The sequence below is a fragment of the Carcharodon carcharias genome, chromosome 2 (genome assembly GCF_017639515.1).
Source record: "Carcharodon carcharias isolate sCarCar2 chromosome 2, sCarCar2.pri, whole genome shotgun sequence".
NCBI lineage: Eukaryota > Metazoa > Chordata > Chondrichthyes > Lamniformes > Lamnidae > Carcharodon > Carcharodon carcharias.
In genome coordinates this window covers 18,628,245-18,650,314 of record NC_054468.1, presented here as the reverse complement: position 1 = coordinate 18,650,314, position 22,070 = coordinate 18,628,245, and the positions used below count along the sequence as shown (strand labels likewise).

The 22,070-nt window shown below is 42.0% G+C and overlaps 1 protein-coding gene across 1 annotated transcript in view; it reads left to right on the top strand.

Moving 5' to 3' along the window:
• The window catches only part of LOC121270800 (mediator of RNA polymerase II transcription subunit 12-like protein), a 604,195-nt gene that overhangs the window by 71,870 nt on the left and 510,255 nt on the right, over positions 1-22,070 (top strand). Inside the window, exons 3-5 of the mRNA XM_041176240.1 lie at positions 2,390-2,581; positions 3,419-3,578; positions 16,878-17,050. Of these exons, the coding sequence (XP_041032174.1) occupies positions 2,390-2,581; positions 3,419-3,578; positions 16,878-17,050 (525 nt within the window). The remainder of the gene's footprint in view (positions 1-2,389; positions 2,582-3,418; positions 3,579-16,877; positions 17,051-22,070) is intronic.

Here is a 22,070-nt window from a genome sequence, read left to right as displayed (position 1 = left end):
GCTGAATATTATTTAAATGGAGAAAGACAGCAGAAAGCTGCATCACAGAGGGTTTTGGGAGTCCTTGTGCATGAATCCCAAAAAGCTAATATATAAGTTCAGCTGGTAATAGGGAAGGCAAATCCCTATGTTAGCCTTTATTTCAAAGGGAATGGAGCATAAAAATAGGGAAGTCTTGCTAAGACTATTCAAGGCACTAGTTAGACCACACCTAGAATACTATGAACAGTTTTGGTCCTCTTATCTAAGGAAAGATATACTGGCATTGGAGGCAGTCCGGAGAATGTTCACTAGGTTGATTCGGGGTATGAAGGAATTTTCTTATGAGGGTTGAGTAGGTTGGGCCTATACTCATTGGAGTTTAGAAGAATAAGAGGTGACCTTATTTGAAACATATAAGATTCTTAGGGGGCTTGACAGGGTAGATGCTGAGAGGTTGTTTCCCCTTGTGAGAGAGTCTTGGACCAGAGGGCATAATCTCTCTGTGAGGGGTTGCCCATTTAAGACAGAGATGAGGAGGAATTTCTTCTCCGAGGGTAAGGAATCTGTGGAATCCTTTACCACAAAGGGCTGTGGAGGCTGGGTTGTTAAGTATACTCAAGGCGGAGATAAATTTTTAATCAGTAAGGGAATCAAAGGTTATGTGGAAAAGGCAAGAAAGTGGAGTTGAGGATTATCAGATCAGTCATGATCTCATTGAATAGCAGAGCAGACTCGATGGGCCAAATGACCTACTTCTGCTCCTACATCTTATGGTCTTATGGGGTCTTGCAATTTTGGTATTTTTTTTTAAATGTCAGGAGTGCTCTTGGAGATTTCCTAACCACTTTGTTTGGGGCCTGTTTTTTCTTTAACTTAAAGTGACAGCATACCTGGTGAGTATATCTCCCTTTTTAATTATCTTAGATACTCACAATCGCTGGGCGAGGGACAGCGCCGGATATGATTTATCCTTGTTGCCAGTTTGTTGTCGGGTGGCCGAGTTGTACTATTAGTGATGGAGTTGATCTGCAGACACTTTGGGTGGAATCATTACAACATATTCAGCAGCAACTGCACGTCTGCTTTGAACTCCAATTCCATCTCTGCAGTGACTGCTGAGGTAGCGTGTGTTACTCTCATATTGGTTACTACAGATCATGTGATCTTGCCTAACCAGTATTATTCTTAAAAGTACATTACACACTAAATAAAACTATAATTACTATAAACCCACAACCTTCTGACTTGGTGGCAAAAGCGGTACCAATTGAGCCATGGCTGACAGGATGTAGGTTAGGATCTGGCTTGTATGTACTGCTTCCCACAATTGAAAAGGGTCCCACCACTCACTATGTCTGCACACAGGTGAAGAATTACTATTGCAGGCACCTCAGAAGGGAGGGGAATGCAAAAGTCAGATCTGCTGAATTCATAAAAACCTCTGATCAGCAGATAATAACGGTGTTTACAGTTAAGGATATGGCCCGACATTTCTTTTTAAGCTCCCTTATGTGTCCGAATCCTGATACAACAGTATTTTCTTCCCTACACCCCAGCTCCCAAGCAATCCAAATAAAATATTTCAATGAAGTTTAGACACAACGGGTTGAATGGCTTCTTTCTGTGCCGTAACCTTTCTGTGGTTCTAAGTTGGAAAAATTAACTGGGGTCAGAACCCCGGTTGGTTGAGCGGCATTATTCCCTCCTCTGCAAAGCTCTTTTGAAAGGTTGCGAAAGGAAGTCAGTCTAGGCCATACTCTAACATGTTGGAGAAATAGAGTTCGATTTCTTACCCCTTATTCCTTCCAAAAAGAGAAGAGCTGTAATGAAGGGTGCTTCTGTTTGATACAGCTGTTTAAGATAGGTGACCAGTGTCTGTTCATTCCCCCTTCCCCCCGGCTCTAAGTCCATGTCTTTGTAGCTCTGCCCCTGGATCCCACTGGCATTGCAGTGAAAGCTGTGCATTTATAATATTGTTTTTCATAACTGTCTCACGCAATTAACTATTTTGTACTGCAGTGACTGTTAAGTAGGCCGTGGCAGTCTTGTGCATCGCAAGATCCCATTGCCATGAATGAGGAGAGTGACCAACTAATCTGATGTTTGAGGGTGAAATGTCCATTAGGGGCCAAATGTGGAACTGTATCTTACCATTTCTCGTCGTTTATACCCTTGCTGATTATACAAGTAGATTGCACTTGTATGGGTCCAACAGTACATGAGTTACTCGAGTTTGAACATCATTTCCACCCCACCTCCCCTCCCCTTGATGTGAAGTTCAGTCCATTTATGGAAGAAGTAATGTTAAAAAATGTTTTAGATTGGATGCTGTGCAAACATATGACATAAAATCACCCACACTGCCCACCCACCCTATCTAACTCCCTTCTTGGCTTTATCTTAACAGATAGGGGCCTATTTTAGCAGCATCTTGGCAGAGAAGCTTAAACTCAACACTTTTCAAGACACAGGGAAGAAGAAACCTCAGGTGAATGCCAAAGATAATTACTGGCTTGTGACTGCTCGCTCCCAGAATGCAATTCACATCTGGTTCACGGATCTTGCAGGAAATAAACCTTTGACGATTTTAGCCAAAAAGGTAGGATTTCAAATATACCGCGTGCATGTGTGTGTGTGCGCGTGTGTGTGTGTGCACGCATGTGTGTGTGTATGTAAGATCAAGGGTTATCTAAATTGGAGCTGGCAAATGTCAGCAAACTATATTTAATAATAGAAGTTGATGGACTCATGGCATCTGTCATATGTGCTTTAGAACTATTTGAGATTGCATTTTTTTTGTTCTGAAGTAAAGGATATTCAGGCCAACTGCGGGTGTGATTAAAAGTTTGGATAGTTACTTTCTTAATTAGAACTCTGTTTAATTTGTGCTATGTCTCCTCTCTCCTCTCCTCTCTGCTCCATCCTCTTCTTGCGACCCTTCCCTCATGCTCATCTCCTCCCGCCACCCCCCCAGCCCGGCTTTCCCCCCCCACCCCTCTCGCTTGGCATCACCTCCCTCTTCTGTTGCTCGGCACCCCCCACCTCCTCCCTCGTTCGCCCTCCCCCTCCCCCTCCCCCTTCGCCCTCACGCTTGGTCCTTCCCATCCTGGAGGTGGTGATTCCGTGGGTGCAACTGTCCCTCTGGTAGTAAGTCCAAAAAAAAAACACCCTGTTTGTGAACATCGACAATGAACTTAAGCAGGCTGTTTTATTTTGGACTCATATTCTACCTTCATCGGACCTACATTAAATCTTCTGCAGGGGTTGCTAGATAAACAATGGTTGGTTTGGTTGTTGGGGGGTGGGGGTGGGTGGGTGGGGTGGTAGGAGTGCTGAATTTCTGCCTTTTCTCAACAGCGCCAGTATTTCTGGACAGCACTGGTCAGTTATGACCAACTGCATTACAAATAAACACTTATTTTCTTTTTCTGCATAGGTCCCCATCCTTAGCAAGAAGGAAGAAGCCTTTGCTTACCTGGCCAAGTATTCTGTGCCAATGTTGAGGGGGGCATGGCTGATAAAGATGACTTGCGCTTATTATGCTGCTATTTCTGAAGCCAAGATTAAGAAGCGACAGGCCACAGATCCCAACCTTGGTAATAATGTAAAAATACCTGCTTTTCTTCCCCTGTCATTGCTTAGTTGCTGATCACTTGTATGTAAAGGGGAATATTACGGTTCTGGCTTTCCTCATAACTCGTTTCCATGACAAATGATAATTCCCTTAAGCAGAACGAGTCCTTTATGAACTGAAATTGTACAACACCGACAGAGGTCATTCACTCCATCTTGCCTGTGCTGACTCTGTGAAAATGCTCTCCACTGCATCCCATTCCTCTCCTCTTTCCCTATAGCCCTTCAAATTTTTTTCCTTTTCAAGTATAAATGCAAATCATTTTTGAAAGTTATTATTGAATCTGCTTCCACCACCCTTTCAGGCAGTGCGTTCCAGATCCTAACAACTCACTATATTTAAAAATAATACCCTCATCTCCCCACTGTCTTTTACCAATTATCTCAAACCTGTGTCTTCTGGATTCTGACCTTGCTATCGGTGGACAGTTTCTCCCTATCTACTCTATCTAACTCCTCATGATTTTGAGCGCCTCTATTAAATCTTCTCTTAACCTTCTTTAGTATTTCCTCCTCCTCCATCTCCTCAAGGTGCCATGCCCGAAGAAGTCATTGGCAACCAGGGACTTCCATTGGATTGGTCCATGATTAGGCTTGGCAAAGTACTGTAGTGGTTTGCCATTGTCTTCTGCATTGTGGCTAACCAGGAAAATCTCCTGCTCTTTCTGCCTGCCATCCGGTGTACGGGAAGGATTTATGGGCTGATAATCAGCGTGCTTGGCCGAATTATGAATGCAGCCATGTGTGCTCATCAAGTTCTGAAGTGGGACTGGAATTAGACAGATCACTCTCTAGTTGAGGTCCAACCAGTGACTTATAAAGCTTTATCTTAACTCCCTTGCTTTTGTATTCTATGCATCTATTAACAAATACAAAGATCCCACATTCCTTATCAGCTGTGTCTTAATTTATCACTTTGTATAGGTTAGCGTACCCAAATTTAGCAACTGAACTCTGAAAGACAGGAAATAGATTGTCAGACGATAACAATTTGCATTCATGTATTAAAGTACAGGAAAATGCCCCAAGGTTATCAAACAAATCGCTGAGCTGCATAAAGAGATAGTAGAACAGGTGACTAAACACTTGATCAAAGTCATAGGTTTCAAGGAGCATCTTAAAGGAGGAGAGAGGCCTGGCGAGGTGGAGAGTTTTAAGCAGTGAGTTCCAGAACTTAGGGCCAGATAACTGAAGGCACAGCTGTTGGTGTTGGAACATGAGATTCGCAAGAAGCCGGTTTGGGGGAGCGCAGAGATCCGAGTTGTGGGGTTGAAGGACATTACAGAGATGGGGATAGGCAAAATCATGGATAGCTTGGACAACATAAAATGTGCATTTTAAAATCCATGTATTGCCAGACTGGGAACTAATATAGGTTAGCAAGACCTGGGCGATGGGTGAACAGGGCCAATGTTTATAGGTCACTGGTCAGATAGTCAATGGTAGAAGCAGTGGCATTGTTGCTGGCTTTTCACCATTGGAACCTCAGTTCAAGTGCAGCCCAGTCTGGAAGGGATGAAAGACTCCTCCGTCTGCTGGCTGTCAGACTCTGTGTGTGCTGAGAGATTGTTTTTGCTGGTCAGGGAATCTAAAACATGGGGGCATAGTCTCAGGATAAGAGGCCAATCATTTAGGACTGAGGTGAGGAGAAATTACTTCACTCAAAGGGTTGTGAATCTTTGGAATTTTCTACCCCAGAGGGTTGTGGATATCCATCATTGAACACATTTAGACAGGTGTTTTTTTGTATCTGAGGGAATTGAGGGATATGGGGAGCAAATGAGGTTGAAGCCTGAGATCAGCCATGGTTGTACTGAATGGCGGAGCAGGCTCAACGGGCCATGTGGTCCACTCCTGCTCCCGTTTCTTGTGTCCTTATATCATGAACAGTCTCAATTCTGGCTCCAGTGGGACCAGGCCCGTAAGTACAAACCTGTCCCGAATTATCATTGTCACTCCGAAGATTGAAAAATGGGGGAACAAAACCAGAAAATACTGGAAACGCTCTGCAGATCAGTCAGCATCTGTAAATGAGTTAACACTTCCAAAGTAAAGTCAGAGATGCTGAAACTTGGTCATAATGACTATGGATGGTGTACAGAATCGATGAACGTATTAGTGACGGGGATATCCTGGGACCTGTTTTCCCTGAAAGATCCAACAATGGAGCAGGGGATGATCTTTGGACATTTGCAAATTAAGATTAAACAAACTTGTATGACAGCTTTCAGGACTGAGATAAAGTCCACAACTACTAGTTCTTTCTGGTAACTTTCTGGTTGTAAATTTTGTAGGAGCCATTCTTTGTGCAGCTGTATTGACACTCAAAATGGTGAAGATAACTGGAAAGTGAAAATTCTGAGAAGGTCTCTCGTTATAAGGGACCGTTTCCTTTAAAGATCAAATTAATAACTGGACAGGCAACATTTTAACTCTTTTTTTTAAGGTTAAAGTTGAAGGGGTGTGACCTGAAACCTCAGAGCAGCCTTGAATTTTGACCTCTAGGAGTCGATAGGAAATGAACCTGGTCTGTGTGGTTTAGGTGGTGTCAGCATATTAAATACCCCTGTAAGGTCCTGTAATTTAGTTAAGTTGGGATTTAGAGGCAGTGGGGGGGTTGAGAGGGGTGGTGGTGAGAAACATCCTCTAGAGTTTTAAAGTTGAGTGTGGCCTATTCATGTAACTATGCAGGATCTTTAAATTGTTTAACACCATACCTTAAAGGGGACATACCATACCTGTGTACGGCCTGCACAGCAACTTCCACGTTGCTGGGGGTCATATGCCTGTGCAGCTTAGAGGGAACATTGGTGGTGAGGTAGAGCTGGGTGTCCTCAGCTTGCATCTGGAAGCCAATGCTGTGCCTATAAATGGTGTAATTGAGGGGGCGTCACTTAGATGAGAAATAGGAGGGACCAAGGATAGATCTTGGGGGGACATCAGAGGTGACTGTGCGGGAATAGGAAGAGAAACCATTGGAAGTGATATTCTGGATACAACTAGATAGATAAGAGTGGAACCAGGTGAGAGCAGTCCCACCCAGCTGAATACTATTGGAGAGTTGTTAGAGGAGAATGGTGTGGTCGACCATGTAAACGGTTGCAGACAGGTCGAGAAGGACGAGGAGGGAAAGTCTACCTTTCTCACAATTATATCGGACGTCATTTCTAACTTTGATAAGAGCTATTTCGGAACTGTGACAGGAGTTTGGAGGGATTCAAACTTTTGTCCTGGGAAATCTGGCCATAGATTTGGGAGGTGATAGCATGTTCAAGGATTTTGGAGATGGGGCGATAGTTTGCAAAGATGGTGGGATCAAGGGTTTTTTTGAGAGAGAGCTGATAATGGCAGATTTGAAGGAGAGGGATGCAGTACCCAAGGAGAGAGAACTGTTAACAATATCAGCTAATGTGGGAAGTGAATTTTGCAGGTCATCAAGTTAGTGAGAATAGATTTGAGAGAGCAGGAGGTGGGTCTCTTAGACAAGGTCAGCTTGAAGAGGACATAAGGGGAGATGGGAAGGGAGCTAGAGAAAAATTCAAGTTTGAAAGTAGGGTGGGGGTATCCTCAGAACATTTGGCCCTCTGAGCTAGAGGATGAGAGGGAAATGGCAGAGATAGCTGATCACTTGGATTTTAATGTTTTTTTGTAACAATTGGAGGGGGAGAAATATGACTTTCACCATCTGCTGATATCTGTTTCTTTTAACTTTGCCAAATTGCTTACATGGAAATTCCAGCCCGGAACAGGCCTTCGATTCAACTGGTCCATGGTCCACAAGAGCCACCTTCATCTTCCTTCATCTAACCCTGTCAGCACTTACATGAGGGAAAAGGATTGGAAGTATTTAGCTTGCTTCTCCTTAAATGCATCCTTGCTATTCACCTTAACTACATAAGAACTTAAGAAGTAGGAGCAGGAGTAGGCCATAAGGCCCCTTGAGCCTGCTGTGCTGTTCAATATGATTAGGCTGGTTTGCCTCAGCTCCACTTTTCCACCCGTTCCCCATAGCCCTTAATGCCCTAAGATATCACAAATCTGTCTAGCTCAGCCTTGGATATATCCAACGATAGAGTTTCCACACCCTCTGGGGTAGAGAATTCCAAAGATTCACAACCATTTGAGTGAAGAAATTACTCCTCATCTCCATCTTAAGTGATCTTGGTACTGTGCCCCTGTGTTCTATAATGTCTCAGCCAAGGGAAGCAACCTCTGTGTCTACCCTGGCAAGCTCCTTCAGAATTTTATATGTTTTAATGAAATCACCTCTCATTCTCCAAAACTCCAGAGATTATATTTACTCAGCATCTCATCGTAGGGCAACCCTTTCATCCCAGGGACCAATCTAGTGAACCTTTGCTGCACAGCCTCCAATATTAGTAGGTCCCTCATTAAAAATGGACACCAAAAACATATTCGGTACTCCAGGTGTGGTCTCACTGAAGCCCTGTGTTATTGTAGCAAGACTTCCTTGTTCTTGTGTTCTCTAATCCCCTTGCAGTAAGGGCCAACATGCCATTTACCTTCCTACTTGCTTGCTGTACCTGCATGCTACCTTTGTGTTCCTTGCACAAGCACACCCAAGCCCTTCTTACATCAACATTTCCAAATTTTATGCCTTTTAAAAAAATATTCCGTTTTCCTATTCTTACAACCAAAGTGAATAACCTCACACTTGGCCACTTTTCCATCTGCCACCTTGTTGCCCTCTCACTTAACCTGTCTATATCTCTTTGTAGTCTCTGCCCTTCTCACAGCTTACATTCCCACCTAGCTTGGTATCATCAGCCAACTGAGATACCTCTCTCTCTTCATCTAAATCATTAATAAAGATTGTAAATTGCTGAGGCCCCAGCACTAATCATTGTGACTCGACTAATGACAGTCTGCCAACTTGAAAATACCCTGTTTGTTCTATGTATCTGTTAACCAATCTCCTGCCCTGTTTATTTTTACTCTCTACTTGTTAGTTAACCAATCTTCCAACAAGAATATATTACCCCAACTCCATGAGCCCTTATCTTGTGTATTAACCTTTTGTGTGGCACCTTACTGAATGCCTTTTAGAAATCCAAATATACTACAGCTACTGGTTTCCCTTTATCTACCCTACTAGTTACATCCTCAAAAATCTTGAATAATTTTGCCAAGCTCAATTTCCCTTTCGTAAAACTATGTTGACTTTGTCTGATCATACTGTGATTTTCTAAGTGCATTGTTAAGACTTCCTTAAGAATAGATTCCAGCAGTTTCCCAACGACTGATGTCAGGCCTAACTGACCTGTTTTCTTTTTTCCTCCTTTCATAAATAATGGTGTTATGTTTGCTAACTTCCAAACTGCTGGTATCATTTTAGGATCTCATGAATTTTGGAGAATGGTGACCGGTGCAGAATCACAGAATTGTTACAGCTCAGAAGGAGGCCACTCCACCCCTTGTATCTGCACTAGCTCTATGATTTAGTAGTTCACTTCGTGCCATTCTCCTGCCTTCTCCCTGTAACCCTGCACACTCTTCTTTTTCAGGCTGCAGCCTAATTCCCTTTTGAATGTTTCGATTGAACCTGGCTCTGCTGCACTCTCAGGCAGTGCATTCCAGACCTTAACCCCCTCACTGCACAAAGTTTTTTCTCATATCGTTTTTGCCTCATTTGCCAATTACTTTAAATCTGTGCCCTCTCTATGTGCATGCTAGCTCTTCTTACTGGATGTATTGCCTGCCAAACCTGCCCCAACCTGCTGCTAGGCCAGCGAAGTTCCTCACATCAGCCTGGTCCCTTCTAATGTCACCTGTTGTTAAGGGTTTGGTGGATGGTCCATCCAAAATTGTATGACAGGACTTGGCGTATAATGTGCCCAGTTTAATTTCCACCCCTCCAGCCTGAGTTTAGTAGGATGACATTTAAAGAGCTCAGGGTTTTTGGCATCCCAATTTTCACCATATATCTGTTTGCACAAGCAAGATACTTCACACAGTTTATATCTTTTGTAACTAAAAAAGGTCTAATATAAAATTCCTGGAGCCTGCACTGTATTGATTCAAAAAATAATCATAAAACAATTGAAGCAAACTTGTGTGTAGAGGCTTGTTATGTGTTTCTGATGCAAATGACCCTTTCCAGAGTAATGAGCCGAATCTTCTGAGGAGTGGCAGTCACCATTGCATTGGCTCTCCGCTCCTGTTTACTTGCCCCACTGCCTCTGCGGCTACCTCTTTTGCCAGTCAGGCCCTGGAGATTCATTGGATCTTAGTCCCTTAAGTTTCTCCAATACTTTTTCTCTGCTGATATTAATTACCTTTTAAGTTCCTCACTCTTTTTAGCCTCTTGGTTACCCTCTATTTCTGGTATGCAGGTTGTCTCTTGCACTGTGAAGACGGACACAAAATATTTGTGGTAGCACGTTTCATGTCCTAAGCGCTCACTGGATAAAGAGGTTTTCCCGAATTACTTATTGGATTTATTTGTGACTACTATAGATGTCGGGGTATAAGTCAACCTTCGAAGCCTTGAAAAATCCCTCCAAAAGTATTGGCTGCCTTATACACTGAGTATAAAAGTGAACCGCCATCAAAGGTGGCCGCCATTTTGAAATGTCATTGGTATCCGATGCAATGAGTGGGTGTGTCTTATTCTCCTGTGCATCTTCACGTCACAGCCTGTAGAGCTTGCTTGATTCCTTATGCCTGGTTATAAGTATGGGTGAAACATGCGTTTGTAGGATGAAAAATTGAGGCCTACTACTAATGTGAATAAAGGGGCTAATGTGGCTGTAAAGGGGGTCAACTTACACGCTGATTATATGCAGAAACCTGATTTTTTGGGGCTGGAAAAATGGCGTCAACTTTTACGCTGGGCTGATCTATACACCGTGATTTATGCTATCCTATTTATGACCTCTCGTTTTGGACTTGACCAGAAATGAAAACTTCTTCTCTACATCTATACTGGCAAATCAAAAGTGTGGCCTAGCAAAGATGGTGTAAAGTTCTGACATAATGGTCGGGATTTTGCAGCCCCACCAGGAGCCCATTGACCGGAAGACGTCAGCGGCGGGACCGGAAGATGGCAGTGGCGGGTTGGGTGCGGAAAATCCCGCCGAATGTCTCTGCTTTTCAATTCTATCCATCCAGGAATGAACCCCCAGTCCCTTGTTTGCATTTCCTACGGCCTTGTCAGCCCTCACTGCTCCTTCTAATGACCTGTTAATCTGTACCTTTAGGTCGTTTTGCTCCACGGCCCCATTTAAATTCTCCTACCCCATTTAGGCTTTATTACGACATGGGAAGGCTGACTTCCTGATCTCTTGCTGTTAACTTTCACTGATACCAAGCTCCTTTAATCCACGTTTTCCGTTCTGATGTGGTTTACTACATAGAATAGGACATGACAGTTGAGCCATTGCCTCTAGGTGAAAGAAAGCACCTGAACCTCTTCATGCAACCCAACAGTCAAGCTCTGCATTTCTGCAGATATCCACCCAGTGGTACAAGATTTCTGACATGTTACATATGCATATTACTTGGCACCCCATGATTAAAGATGAAGAGGATTCTTACGATTAGATCTTGGACAATGAAGAAAGTGAGCATTGGACAAATGTGTTTGGGACGCAGTCGGTTGAAATAACTGAAGATTCTGTGAAAGGTGTTCACAGGCTTTGCCTTGTTGCAATGTTCCTGTCTTTCTGAAGTTTTTGAAGATATTTTGTGTAAATATATCACCCAACGTTCAGTTTCTTTTTGGCAGGCGTAGAGAAGGACATGCTTGTGACCTGCTGACTTCTGCACTAAACCAAAGAAGTATAGGGATGTCAAGAGTGAAAATAGAGTTTAAAAAGCCAGCATACCTGACGTGGCTTTTCAGATCCTGTTCTACAGATAACTTGCGGTTGTTGTTACGCTAGTATTTGTAATACCGGTGGTGTTTGATAAGAGCAGGGTAGTGGGGTTAATTGGACAGCTTTTTCAGAGGCAATACAGGCACGATGGGCCAAATGGCCTCCTCCTGTTCTCTGATTGAAATGATGCACAGCACCATGACTCATCAAAGTCGATTGAAAGCTGTTTGCTTTCATAGAAATCCTTTATTAAAATAAATCTTTTAAAATGTGTATCTTAAGACAATTAATAGATTTGAAATGTTTTCCTTTGTGTTTTCACCTAAGTTGTAGGAGTGGGACAAATTTCTGGTGATCCCACTCTTCACTCAGTGCTAAGTTGCACTCGCTGATCAGAGTTCTTCTTTGGTTCATTTCTCTCTTGTCTAGTAGCTTAGATGAGTTGACTCAGCTTGATACAGTTCCTGACTTATCTGAATGCAATTGATGACTGACATCGAGGTTCATTAGTCCCCTCCGGTGACACATCTGTATGACTGGCCCCCTTATCAATTCACATTCTCTCAAGGCTGTTGTACACGATGTCATCCGTGAGCCAGTGGGTAGTCAGAAGGTTGTGGGGTCAAACCCCGCTCTTGAGATTTGAGCACAAAATCAATGCTGTTACCCCTCTTGTGGTGTTGAGGGAGCGCTGCACTGTCTTTCAGATGAGACTTAAAGCTCGCTTCAGTAAACATAAAAAAACGAGCAGAGGAGTTCTTCCCAGTGTCCTAGAACATAGGAAATAGTAGCGGGAGTGCATCCTTTCAAGCCTGCTCTGTCATTCACTAAGATCGTGGCTAATCATCATCTATCTCAACTCCAGTTTTCTGCCCTTTCGAAAAGACCTTGAGTTGTGGCCAATGTTTATTACCCGACCGACAGGGCATTTAAAAAAAAAAATCATCTGGTTAATATCACTTTGCTGTTTCTGGGAGCTTGCTGTGCGCAATTGGCCACCTCTACACTATAACAGTGACTGCACCTCAAGAAGCATTTTAACTGCTTTGTAATGCTTATGAATGGTGCTATATAAATGCAAGTCCTCCTTTGTTTTCTTTGCAGCTTTGGTTACTTAATGCATTGGGCTTTTTATTCCTATTGCAGCCTACAATAACTTTTACCCTCCCCCTTACCTCTCCAGCAGCCCCCCCCATTCTCCAATCTAGTCTTGAGTGCCTCATTTACAGGCATCCTTTGTGCAAACCCATAAATATCTTTTATACTGGTAACCAACCACAAGAACAGATGTAGTGGAGTGATCCAAGTTAGGGGAGTTCCCTTGGAGTGTATTTGTTTCATATTGGTGGTAACATTCTGTTTTTGTGGGTTTTTTTTCAAACTCCACTCTTTGTCCTTTTACTATGAAAAAAGTGCTCTCAATTAGCCTGAGAACAGATGTCCTGCATGGAGATCCCCATGATTAAAAACCCTTTTTGTGAAAAGAAAACCTGAGACTTCTCTGTTTCATGGCATTATGCTGAAACCTCCTTCAAGTGACATGCAGCATTCTGTTAATCCCAAATTTAACCTATTCACAAGTGCATCCTTGGTTTTGCATGTTGATTTCTGGCATGGGCACTCACTATGTTGTATGCATCCGTACGATCAGGCACCTGCCATATCAATGCTTAATTTAACCCTCTGTAAAAAGTCCTTTGGTTTGATTGTGCTTCTGACGTTGTAAATCAGTTTGTGTCACTCTTTTTGCTCATTTTACTTACCGAACACTTTTTTTTATGCCGTGAAAGTTCTTCCATTTGTTGTGAAACCATCATCACTGCTACAAACGTGAGGGCGTAACAAATGGGAGCGGCAGGAGGCTATTCGGCCCTTCGAGCATGCTTTGCCATTCAATAAGATCGAGGCTGATCTTTTATTTCAATCCCCATATCCTTTCTTTATGACTTTTAGTTACTGTGGAAATAGAGTTGACAGTCCAACATATGGTCTTTAAGAAATCCACAATCTATTTGACTACAATTGAGTTAGAAAGCGAAATGGTGGAACCCTGGTACTTTCAACTTCAAACTGTTTCTTTTCTCTTACTTTTAAGGGATCACTCCCTTTTTTTTTTAAATTCCAGAAAAGAGATGTTATAACTATCAGGAAAAAAATGAACAGTTCTTTTCTCTGGACAAGAGGAGGCTAAGGGTTAAGAGGTCTTTCAAAGTATAAAAAGATTTTGATAGACACAGAAGAATTAAAATCTAGGGACCATAAATATAAGATAGTTACAAATAAATCCAATGCAGAATTCAGGCAAAAACTTCTTTACCTAGAGATCAGAATATGAAACTCGCTTTCACAAGGAGTGATTGAGGAGAATAGCATAGATTCATTCAAGGGAGAGCTAGATGAGATCCCGAGGGAAAAAGAAATAGAAAGATGAAAGGTCCTTGACCTGAGAGGTTAACTCTGTTTCTCCCTCCACAGATGCTGTCTGACCTGCTGAGTATTACCAGCACTTTTTATTTCTGTTTTAGAAAGATGTGGAGACTGGGTTCAATGAAGTCGGTTTGGAGGAGGCTTGTGTGGAGCATAAACATGGGCACAAACCTGTTTCTGTGTGTCCAGTATAATTCTGTGTGTACTTTATTACAAGTGGAACTGCTTTTATCCATCCAATTGGAGAAGATCCAGAAGTTTTGGTCTTGTACGCATGGTATATGATAAGCTGGGCATGAAATGGGAACAAGCACGACACAATTGACAAGCTGGTCTGTGCTTTCCAAGAAACTCGAATTTAAAAATCACAAAAAAAGAAATCCAAGCAAAACGTCTTCAACCAAATTACAAGACTTTATAGAATAGAATCATATGACATGAGGGGATCATTGGCCCATCTTACCTGTGCCGGTCTCTGGGAGAGCTGCAGTATTCCAATTAGTCACTCTCTTTGGCTCTTTCCCCATAGCCCTGCAAATGTTTCCATTTCAAATAGTTATCCAATGCCCTTAAAGTTACCGTTGAATCTGCTTCAACGTCCCTTTCAGGCAGAACCTGAATCACTCACTAGTAAAAGAATTGAAGCAGCCAGGAATAATGATTTGAGAAACCAATATGATGGGTTTCTGGAATGGGAATGGATTAAGGGATATGTGCAGATAATTGACATATGTGGGGGCTGACCAAAAGGTACGGTCTTGTTGTGTTTAATGGCCTTTAACTGTTCCTAAAAAATGCTTGTGTTCTTCATGACTAAGATGATTTACTGTTTATGTAAATATTGGAAAGGTCACTGTCATTGACTATTATGTCATAAATCTTGGCAGTGATTGGAAAACTCTTCATACACGAGTATAAACAAAATGAAATTAATTTTTTTGAACATGCACAGTTTTGAATCAGAACAGTGGTGTGGATAACCGAACATATTTTTTGATCAGTTGAGAGTCCCTTCACCCTTTTTGGTCAGAAGCATTTCGTAAAATCACAAGTTTTACCCCTGGTGGGGAACCTATATTTAGGTCTTTGTTCTGAGCTGGCCTTTACTGATTGGTTGATTTTATTAATGCCACAGAGGGAGTTGGTAATCTCTGTGTAATTAAGTACAGCCTGTGTGGAAAATGAAAACCACAATTGCAAAATGCACCTGAGTTGCCACTGTTGAAAAATGTTTAAATCAAATTGAAAAAGTTAACCAGAAACTTTTATATATAAGCATTTATCCAAGATAACGAAGCTATCCAGTTGTGTCGTTAAATGTTCTTATTTAACCTCAAAGAGTTGGAGGCGAAAATAATAATTTCGCGCCTTGAAGCTCATCTCTCCAATACTCATTCAGGGTTTCACTCAGATGTATTTTGAATATCTCTATAACGTTTTGTCACTTACAGATGACCAGGCTTGGTAAATGATTCCAAATATTTATCATTTCAGCAAATGTATCCTTCTAGTGTCTGTATATTCGTGTTCACTAATGCTGTCTTGATTGATCTTAAAACACCCATATATCTTGATGAGGATCACTTCAAGATGTAAAACTTACATTTTATTTTTTTTGTTATGGAATATCCGCTTTACTCTTGGAATTATTCTTGCCCTACTTCAGAGCTATCTACACAATCTCTGGACATCCCAGAGTGACCACATTTGTATGATGCTCTCTGCAGCTAATATACTTGAAAAAAAAAAATCACTTGAATTTAACCTCTCAAAAAAACGTTTGTTAAAATGGCCACTCGAGAACGATTGATCCACTTTGTTCAGAATGCATTTTCGGATTCATTAGTAAAGATGTGAGTTCTGCTAATCCACTACACTATGGTGACAGTTATGCAGATCCGATCTTTCAGCACTTCCTAAACCTCAGTGCTAGTGTTGCAAATAGACCCTCCATCCCATTCCCTAACAGCCTAGCATTCACGGTTTGCAATTTTTGTCCTATTTTTGATCTTAAAAAATAGTGCAATGAAATATCTCACCCATCTTCATGAATGCATGTTAGAATGTAGGCATTGGATGCATTGATTGAGTTTTGTGTGGAAAAAGTAAGCTGGTTTGCCATGCAATTTTATATTAGGATTAATATGATGCTGATATCAAAATGACTCAAAAGTTTTTGGACAATGAATTTAACTTTGGCGTGTGGATATTGTTAAGCCAGCAAACAAGGCACCTGTTCTGCCCATAAATGGGAATGAGATGAATGACGTTTTTGTTGGCTGGTTTAAGGGAGTTATTTCACCTGCAGAACTTACCACTCTTTGAATGGTTGATGCCCACTTGCACTGCATGAAGTGTGAATTAATAGCTTCATAGTCTGAAATAAGAGTATTCCATTCTGCTTGTGCTATTCAGTTGCCTCTGCAGTTGTAGTTTAGAATGAACAAGGCAACATACATACCTTTTGGAGGAACAGAGCATCACTTCGAGATTTCGTTGACTGCCTTCGGGGAGGCAATGCACCATTGATACTGATGCAGATGTTAATGGTCAACAATGCTGCTGTGTTTCATTCTGCTTGGATGTCTGAGCAGTTGCTGTTGCTCGAAACCCTCCTTATGGTTCAAACATGCTCAGAATAGTGTGGTAGATGCACCTTGCCTTTTTCAAATAGGTGTTTTTCGGGGTGAGAGTTAATTTTATCATTGTCATGGCACCTAGAGGCTTATTCACCATCATGTGGGATTGACTGGTCTGCATTATCTCATTATCTGGTTTATCTCTTGTGAACAAAGTTTATTACATTGGCAACATCTGGCACAACTTTCATATCCAAGGATGTTTAGAAAGACTGTGGCCAGAGCCTCTGATGCCTTCTCTTGGACTTCCACGAAGCCTTCTAGGATGCAAGCCATCAGGGACTTACCACTTTGAGTTGGAATGTTCCTTTTGAAGTCTTACCTTGATTAATTCTGCTTCTCCCTCCTCCCTTTACAGAATGGACTCAGATTTTGACAAGGTACCTTCGCGAACAGCTGGCTAAAATTGCTGAATATTATCACGGGCCTTCTGGTCAAGGTCCTCCATCTGCAACAACAGTGCCTCCGGAGGTGGATCAAGCAATAAAACAGTGGGAGTACAATGAGAAGCTGGCATTTTACATGTTCCAGGTAACTAGCGTATCCAGCTCTGGATGTGTTCCTGGAGGCGCTGTCACATGGCCTCTTGCCTCCAACAGCCCCACTCGGTCAAATAGCATCTTCTCCCCTTCCCCCATCTCCATTGTTTTTTTTTAATATCTAGTAAGAGTATTCAAAGAAAATGAATAATCTTTTCACTATCTTTTCGTGCCCCTATGATTTTTCTCTTGGGCAACTCGCGGCAGTGTCCTGAAGATTAATCTTAAATTCCTGGAGACTCCAGGACAAGCCTGGAAGTTGCAAACTCTACAGGTAACAAGACCATATTGATCAGGAGGAGCTGAAACTTTCCAGTCTCCTCTTCCTGAACTGAAGGGCTGGGGTATGATTATACAGCTTCTGACAGTCGTTGACCATCAATGATTCAATGAAATCAATGATTTGGATGCTGTGCCCAAATGTAATATTTCCAAGCTTGCTGATGACACAAAACTTGGTGGGAATGTCAGTTGCGAGGGGGATGCAAAGAGGCTTCTAGGGGATTTAGATAGGTTGAGGGAGTGGGCAAGAACATGGCAGATGGAATATAATCTGGAAAAACGTGAAGCCATCCACTTTGATAGGAAAAATAGAAATGCAGAGTATTTCTTAAATAGGGAGAGATCGGGAATTGTTGATGTCCAAAAGGACCTGGGTGTTCTTGTTCATAAATCACTGAAAGCCAACGTGCAGGTGCAGCTAGCAATTAGGAGGGCAAATGATATGTTAGCCTTTATTGCAAGCGATTTGAGTAGAGTAGCAGGGACACTAGCACTGTGCCACAAGATCTCCTCACAGGCACTAAGGTGATGGGTGCACAATGCAAAATTCAATGGGAAATGATTCTGCCCATCATTACTTCTGTAGCAGCTTGACATTGCGCATGATCTTTAGCCATCATGCTACAGCCATTTTGGGAGGGAATAGATTTTGGAGTGAAAACGTGCCTTCCTGTGTGAGAGAGTCTTGTGTTGGCATTAACCTGAGATGATTTTAATTGCAGATATGATTTCGTTTATCTTCAGTGCCTTTTATGTTGGGTACAATCACAATCTGTGACCAAACCATGGCAACACAGCCTGCTGTGCTAGTGTTTCATGCTGGATTGAGGAGGAGTGGAAAGGAGGGCAGCACTTGTGCATTAGAATGTGGAGGAACACAACATTCTTTGTAAATACAAGCTCAAACCTCTGCAGACATCCAGTTAGAGAAGTTTTGGCAAGAATTGGACATGGGCAAGAATGGAAAGCAGCTGGTATAGCATCGGACACCTGTTACACACTTTGCCTCATACTCAATACCATCAACTTCATTCGAACTGAACATTATGCTTATCACATAACGGGTAACAAATGTATCTTCTGCCTGTTTGGCATGCCTGGCCATGTCCCATATGATCCCCCTTCTGTTACATGGAAGTTGGTGATTAGATTTCCCAGGAATGGAAGTAGACAGGGCTAGCAAATTCAGGAGAGAACTGGATAAATGTTTGGAAGGAAGGAGGGAATTTGTCAGATTTTGAGACTGGCCGGATAGATTGGAGCATTCCCTTACAAGGCTGTGTAATTCCTATGACGGCTATGATTCCGAATGTCGAAAAAATACTTTCTGCAAAAACTGGAAATATGGTTTTAAAGAGAAAAGAAAATGTAAGGTTGTGGTAGGTTGCTTTGGAAGAGGAAAAATTAAACACCCAAGTTTTCTAAATTGACAGCAATTATTTCCTTGGGCAAATGTTGAAAGGGAGCGAGTCTTCCAGAAGGATTGTTAGGTAATTGCTCACAAGTTTGTATACAGACAAACGATTTGATACAAAATTGCATGTGATGCCAACATTTTGATAACGTTCTGCCTTTTTTCCCCACTAAGTGTTAAGTGCAGAGCACGCGACCTTTGAACCAAGGTCAAAATTTTAAGAATGACCAGCTTATTTTTTTAAAAAAAATTATGTTGCCTAATCTGGAGGTGACAAAAATGTGAACCATGGCATCTGGACTAGATGGGCCGAGGTGGAGGTGGGCGATATTATGGTGGTGGAAGTGGTGGCGCAGAGGACTTGGAAACTTGCTTCAGCAGAGCACTCATGTTGTGAACTGTCTGGCTCAGCCTGAGATGGTGGTTAGGGAGGGAAATTGGGATGATGGAATTTGTGACTTGATGATTACCTCGTTCTTCCTCGCGCTTAACTGGAGGAAATTATCACGGAGTATCAAAGACTGGATGTTGGGCAAGTAATCTGATAGCACAGAGGTAATGGAGGAGTTAACATCAGTGGTGGGAGGGTAGAGTTTGGTTTAATCAGTGCAAGCTAACCCAGTGTCTGTGGTAGCTACCCAAGGGCAGCACGTGGATGGAGGGGGCCAGGATTTATCTCTTTGGGATGGGGCTCCTGAGGCTAATGTGTGGGAGTGGAAAGAGAAATTATTGCTAGAGATGGTGCAACTTTATTCTTACGGCAAAATCTGTATAGGTGGACACCAGCAAAAAGTGGGTGCTTGTCAAGAGAAGCAAGAAACTTGCAAGGTTAACTACACAAAAGGCACTCAGAAACCATGGTCACTCATTTAAAATATGAACTAGGGATAACCCTCAGCGCATCAAGCCCTTTTACAACTTACAACATAGGACAAGGCCTGGTGCAAAGCTGCTGTATCTGTAATTTTCACTCAATTAGAATCACAGCCGCTTCCCCCTGCAGCCTGTTTCCTTTCTGTCCCCAGATTCTCATGAGATCAATGTATGTCAGTCAGTATAAAATGATAATGGGTTTGTAAAAGAAACCAATTTTGTGGAACGTACAGCAGAGAGACTGTAAGTTTGAATGCTGTGATTGAATGCTGCAGGGCTCTGTCAGGGATAGAGGGGTTTCTCTGCTACTATAGATGCTGGGTAGAGCACCTCCCATTCTGCTGAAGATTTTGGCAGTGCATACAATGACCATTTGAAAATAAGAATGCGTACAAAAAAAAATTACTGTCGATGCCAAGCCTTAAGGTGTCCATGAATTACAGGTTTCATTGTACTCTTCGGAGAATGCTTCTCGTGGAAGAGAAAGTTACTGCCCAGTGCAGTAAAGATTTTCTGTCCTTCCCTATTGCTTTCTTTGGAAGATGGGTGTGATGCCCCCAACCATCCTCCAGTGTTGCACTGTGACTAGCTTGTTTATTGTCCTGGCCAATATTTGTTTCTAAACCAATATAGAAGGATAGATTAAAAGCAAAATTCTGCACAAGCTGGAAATCGGAAATAATAGCAGAAAATGCTGGAAAAGCTTAGCAGGGCTGGCAGCATCTGTGGAAAGAGAAAAGAATAGGAAAGTTAGATTACCTGATTATTATCTCATTTCTGTTTGTTGGATCTTGCTGTGCACAAACTGGCTGTTGTTTCCTACATTACCGCAGTGACTGTGCTTCAGAAAGTGTTTAATTGGCTCTAAAAGTGCTTTGGGAGTCCGGAGGTCATGAAAGGCGGTATATAAATGCAAGTCTTTTTTTTCTTTGTCTTTGACTTTCATAAGAGAAATACTTGGGTTCCGAATAGTGGCCTGAAGGAGATGAGAAACCATCATGCTCCAACACAGTCACAAGATAATTATCGAAGAGGATGGTCATTCAACTGATCCTAGATGACCCACCTAGAAAAACCCTTGGGTCCTCACATTGCTGCAACCATTTATTCCTTAAATGATTCATGCAGTCTTCACTACTACTCTTATTCCATGTATTGATCGCTCTTCATGAAAGAAGAGTGATCAATAGCTACTATCCATACTAGTCTTGAAGTTACCTTTTACTCGCTTGAACCTGTGTCCCTTTGTGCTAACTCTTACAATTTAGTTTAATGTAATTTACTTTAATTACCTTTTCTTTACGATATTTAGCTATTGTGTATGATATACCAGATCACTCTTGGGCTCCCCTTTTTTAGGCTGAAATGTCTAAGATGCTCCAGTCCCTTTCATTTGTTGCTAGGGACCAGTCTTGTGGCTTTCCCCTGCATTGTCTCCAGCATTTGAGTGTCACAGTGATCTGAACTGGATGAGGTTTTCAAGCTGTGCTCTGACTAGAGCACTAAGGTTTGATTGTGATTTCTTCTGATTTATGTTCGTCTTGGAGTAAGGGTGTGCTCTGGTGTTCCTGGGAAGAGAAACTGCTTCTTCTATCTGCCGTTCATACAAGTTCACAGAAGCCGCTGCTTGCTTCATAATTGACGAGGCCAACACTTATTGCCCATCCCTAACCTCCCTTGAGAACGTAGTGGTGAGCTGCCCTCTTGTGAATCGCTGCAGTCCACACAGTGCTTAAAGTAGGGAGCTCTAGGCTTTTGATCAGTGACGGTGAAGGAATAGTGTTTAAGTCCCAAGTCAGGATGGTCTGTGGCTTGGAGGGGAATTTGAAGGTGGTGCTGTACCTGTGCACCTGCTGCCTTTGTCCTTTTATGTGGTAGAAGTGGTAAGATTGGGAGGTTTTGTTGAAAGCATCTTGATGAGATGTTACAGCATATCCTGTCTCTAGACAATGTGATGGAAACTTGACTCATGCTGGTTAACACTTCTTTATCTTTCTTTGCTTCTCGCCACAATGCAGACTTGTGTGTAAAAAAAAAGCAAATTAACTTGTCAGTTACCGCATAAGAAATGCAAAGGATATGCAAAAGTATTGAATGTTTCTCAAATGGCACCTTTAAATTGTACAATGTTCTAATTTCCTTGCTACCCAACCAAAATATGGCTTCTGTTTTGCATCTTGCTTGGTAAATGAACGGGTTTGTATAAGTTGTGGGCTAAAGATGCTCTTGATACTCGCAGAACAGTAAAGATAATATTGGATGGTTTTATGAACTGGATCTTCATTTAATGTGCATTTTCTACTAGGATAGGTAGGAGTAATAAAAACTCAATTAATCTTCTGGAGTTGAGTTACATCTGTCCCAATTAAATTTTACAAAATTATGAGCTTTTAATTTATTTTCTGCACTGTACAGTACATTATGGTCACCATAGTTAGAGTTG